General features: G+C 54.8%; 1 protein-coding gene across 1 annotated transcript; it reads left to right on the forward strand.

Annotated features, from left to right (window-relative positions):
• Positions 1-210: 210 nt before the first annotated feature.
• CBLN2 (cerebellin 2 precursor) lies at positions 211-3,978 on the forward strand. The gene is made up of 3 exons (XM_065890081.1): positions 211-567; positions 3,418-3,537; positions 3,781-3,978. The coding sequence occupies exons 1-3, from the start codon at positions 211-213 to the stop codon at positions 3,976-3,978; spliced, it is 675 nt and encodes a 224-aa protein (XP_065746153.1).
• The last annotated feature ends 316 nt before the right edge of the window (positions 3,979-4,294 follow it).

Raw genomic sequence — 4,294 nt, forward strand, 5'->3', positions numbered from 1 at the left:
CGCCTCCTCCGCACGCAGCTTCACCTCCCTGTCTCAGGGTTTGGGTTCTTTGCCCTGACAGGTCCGCTGGCGCCTTTCTTCTGAGGACGACCCCGGCCTTGAACATCGGCGCAGGGGACCGAGGCCAGAGGAGGCTACTCACGGCCCCGCGCGTTCCCGCGCGCCCTCCCGCCCTCGCCGCGCCCCCGCGCGCCGCCCCCCGCAGCCCGGATGCCGGCGCCCGGCCGGGGCCCCCGCGGGCCGCCGCTGACCATGCCTGGGCGCCGGGGGGCGCTGCGCGAGCCGGTCGCCTGCGGCTCCAGCCTGGGGGCGGCGCTGGCCCTGCTGCTGCTGCTGCTGCCCGCCGGCTGCCCCGTGCGGGCTCAGAATGACACGGAGCCCATCGTGCTGGAGGGCAAGTGCCTGGTGGTGTGCGACTCCAGCCCGTCGGCGGACGGCGCCGTCACCTCCTCCCTGGGCATCTCCGTGCGCTCCGGCAGCGCCAAGGTGGCCTTCTCCGCCACGCGGAGCACCAACCACGAGCCGTCCGAGATGAGCAACCGCACCATGACCATCTACTTCGACCAGGTCAGCCGGCCGGCCTGCCCCTCGCCTCCCGCCCGGGTGGGGAGGGCGGGGGGCCTGGGGGGTCGCCGGCTTCCGGGACGTGGAGTTCCAGGCCCTCCCCTCCTCTCTGCCCTTTCTCCCTTCTCCAGCAAGCTCTCCTTTTCACACTGTAGCTTTTTTAGAACTAATCAGCTCAGTTGGCACTGGGGTGACTGAGAGTCCTGTAAAGCTAAGCGTCCCGGAGAGCCAAGAGAGCTGAAATAGATTTCCCGAAAGGACAGTGAACGTTTTGCTTTTCGCTGGGATGGGGGCCGTCCTTTGTGGTGGATGGCCTTCTGTCACCCCACTGGCCACTTAGGGACCGAGCGCATTTAAACTCTCCCCGCTCAGCCCGCGGGTTCTCCGAAGGTCTCAGCCAAGGCTCCGAAAATGTGTACCTACTGCTTATTTTGGAAAGGACTGGGGAGAGGATGCTTGTCTTCAGAAAAATAAGGGGGGGAGAGTGGGGGGAGGAAATAGCAGGTATAGTTATAGATAAACAAAACCAAACCGAGTGTGGTTATATGAATGCAATGTACGGTAAATACAATATATACAACGTATCATAAAACGCATATCGATGTATATAAAGAAAACACAAAATGAAGAGCCATGACTTAAGTTGCTCTAGCCACTCAACTTCTCCCACTGGCTTCAAAGCAGAAGGGTCTGCATAAGATCAGGCTTTGGCAACGCCTTCTCTGGGTTACTGCTGCCCAGGATTAGAGGTCTCCACCTTCCTCTAGTGTCCTCCCTCCCCACCTTGGTTTCTGTTGCTTTTTGGAAACAAACAGGAAACATTAGCGTGGTTTCCAAACTTTACCTCACCATTCCATTCCTTTTGCCAAAGTGCTTCCCACACAGGGAGCTCGGGCTTACTGAGCACACTTGATTGGGTTCCTTTCTCTCTGTTAACCAACTCGCATGCCTGAGTGGTGACACATCTGTACACAGCAAAGCCTCTTCTTAGGCCAGTGTCTTTATTTGCTTTAATCCTTGTTAAGGATTATGTACTTGAAATTTGGGGAGGGGTGTGTACGGGGCGTGTCTCTCTTTAATCTGTTTCTTTTCTTACGAGACATACATGTCTTTAATTTAATGATGTCCAACTAAAGCAGGCAGTGAATTCGTTTTCACAGCATTTTTACATCTGCCCTTTCATTAGGGTGTCAAAAAAAAACCTCTGTGACGTAGGCAGGCTAAGTAGTAGTAGGATTCTAATTTTATAGATGAGCAAACTATGACAGGGCAGATTAAGTGATGCTTCTCTGGTTCCCCAGTTAGGGAGTAAGTGAAACTTGCTTTTCTGGGGCTGGTGGGTGTTCTTCCGTCTACAGCAAGGCCCTGAATTTACCAGTTTCCTGAATTAGAAATGGAGGTGCGAGAGTTGAGGCCGTTGAGTTGGGAGAAGCAGCGCTGAGAGCTTGGAGAGGGGAGGCTTTGTTCTTTTCTCAAGCCGTGTCAGGCAGACAGGAACACAGCCTCGGAGCCACATCCTGAAGCACATCGCCTTTAACGATAGAGCCCGAGTGTCTCTGAGCCCTGCAGTCGAGGGGCTGAAGTACTGCTTGGAGCTCCCTGAAGAAGCTGGTGTGGCGCAGTCCCCAGCCATCCCAGCAGTTGTCAGTGGCACCCTGCCCGTTGCTCTGGGAGCCGTGTGTGATCCATCTGTAATGAGTGTGTACAAAGTAACGGCAAAGGGTATGAGGTTGAAATTTATTTTCTGAACAGATGACAGGGTCTCTAATCTAGGATTTTGTTGTTGCTGGCTGTTCACTTTAAAAGCTGAGAACACCAGGCGGGCCATTTTATTATTTTTATTGAGTTGTGCATGTGTGTGTGAGGAGGAATGGGGACAGGTCCAGACAGAGGGGCCATATTCCGCCTTGAATATCTGAAAGGGAATCTGTTCATAATGGGGCGGGACCCTCCACTCTCCAAGTTCTGCTTATGACATCCTGACAGTCTCATCCATCTTTGACTTGAGAAATAGCACCTGGAGGGTCACGTGATTTTGTATCTCGTGGCTCATTTTGTCGTTATTCTCGCACCTTGCGGAGTTCCCACCGTTTGAGCTAAGGGTGTCCGAGCTGCCCTTCCACTCTCCCTTTAGTTGTCCAAGCTTATTTGCCTGACATCATAGCTCAGCTCAGAGAGCAGACACCTCACGTGGAGTAAAGTGAGGGGACATGGGCGCAGCCAGTGTTTATGGAGTGTGGTCTTTCACCCAGCAGCCTTTATTGAGCACCTACTGTGTGCTGCTGGTGGGGAGGGGCATGCCTGGGGCTGGGAAACAGAGAGGAAACCTCACACGGTCGGTCTGTTCTCTCCTAAAGCACACAAAGCTCGTCCCAAGCTTTATCTGACAGACGTTATCTCACTGAGTTGGCCTCTTACGCCACAGCCCTTTCTCTGCCCATTCAGGACGGAGCTCTGTCTTGGTCCACGCTTCACGTTCAAGTCCCCAGAATCCCACGGACCTCTGAACAGACTCAGCGTGTCTACCGAGCTGATCGTCTTTCCCTGCTTTCTCTCAGCCCTGCCCACAGCAGCCACAATTTGCATCCACGTTTCCAACGCATAAATAAAATATACTCTAAAGCCATCCTTTTGAATTACGATCCATTAGCATCCTTCGGAAATCAATTCCTCGGCAGGACGTGGCGCTCCGGGGCTGCTTCCTTCCTGGGGCGGCCTGGGCGCCCTGAGCAGGTGCTGCGGTGGTGCTTCAGTTCCTAAAGGGGCGGGTGGGGGTGATTTTGTGAGTCTGACTGAAACACACGCTGAGGAGGGGCTTGCTCTGCGTGTGCTGTATCCCCTCTTCTTTTCCAGGTCTTAGTAAATATTGGCAACCATTTCGATCTCGCCTCCAGTATATTTGTAGCCCCGAGAAAAGGGATTTATAGCTTCAGCTTCCACGTGGTCAAAGTGTACAACAGACAAACCATCCAGGTGGGTCGCTCTGACAGCTGGTCACTTTGGGCTGTGGATGAATAGTCACACCGTCTGCGAGGCAGGGAGAACCAGGGACGGGGGTCACGGGGGCCTGGACACCAGCTGAGTCCTCTGGGCCAGGACCCCGCATGGGTCCAGGTCCATGGCCAGGGTGGGGAGGAGGTGGGGGGGGGGAGATGAGAACAAGTGGATGGGATGGGGTCCATCGTGGTCGGCTGAGCTTCATCCTCTGCCTCGCAGGTCAGTTTAATGCAGAACGGCTACCCGGTGATCTCCGCCTTCGCAGGGGACCAGGACGTCACCAGAGAAGCTGCCAGCAATGGTGTCCTGCTGCTGATGGAAAGGGAGGACAAAGTCCACCTCAAACTGGAGAGGGGCAACCTCATGGGAGGCTGGAAGTACTCCACGTTCTCGGGCTTCTTGGTTTTCCCTCTATGAACGCAGAATCCCCGCCCCTCCCTGCCCTGCCGAGGATGGGGAAATTGCCACCTGGACGCAGGAGTTCACCCTTCCTAACACCCCGAACTTGCCAGAACAGGGCAGCTTGTTTCTAGCCTCCTTCGTCGGACTGTTGTGGTCGAAGCGTGAGCGCCTTCGGAACCTCCGGTGTTTTCTTTGAATGTTGACCATGCCTCTCTGCAACCTGACCTCTAATTAGTTTTAGATGACAGGGTCTGAAGGAGAAATGAAATGACGGATCTGAGCAATCTGTACCTGCGATTGGAAAGTCGATATGGGATGTTATCGCTGGGAC

This window comes from Phocoena phocoena, chromosome 13 (genome assembly GCF_963924675.1).
Source record: "Phocoena phocoena chromosome 13, mPhoPho1.1, whole genome shotgun sequence".
NCBI lineage: Eukaryota > Metazoa > Chordata > Mammalia > Artiodactyla > Phocoenidae > Phocoena > Phocoena phocoena.

Coding starts and splice junctions, on each gene's coding strand:
- CBLN2 (XM_065890081.1), top strand. CDS start 211: ATGCCGGCGCCCGGCCGGGGCCCCCGCGGGCCGCCGCTGACCATGCCT. Junction 568..3,417: donor TGACCATCTACTTCGACCAG/GTCAGCCGGCCG, acceptor CTTCTTTTCCAG/GTCTTAGTAAATATTGGCAA. Junction 3,538..3,780: donor ACAACAGACAAACCATCCAG/GTGGGTCGCTCT, acceptor TCTGCCTCGCAG/GTCAGTTTAATGCAGAACGG.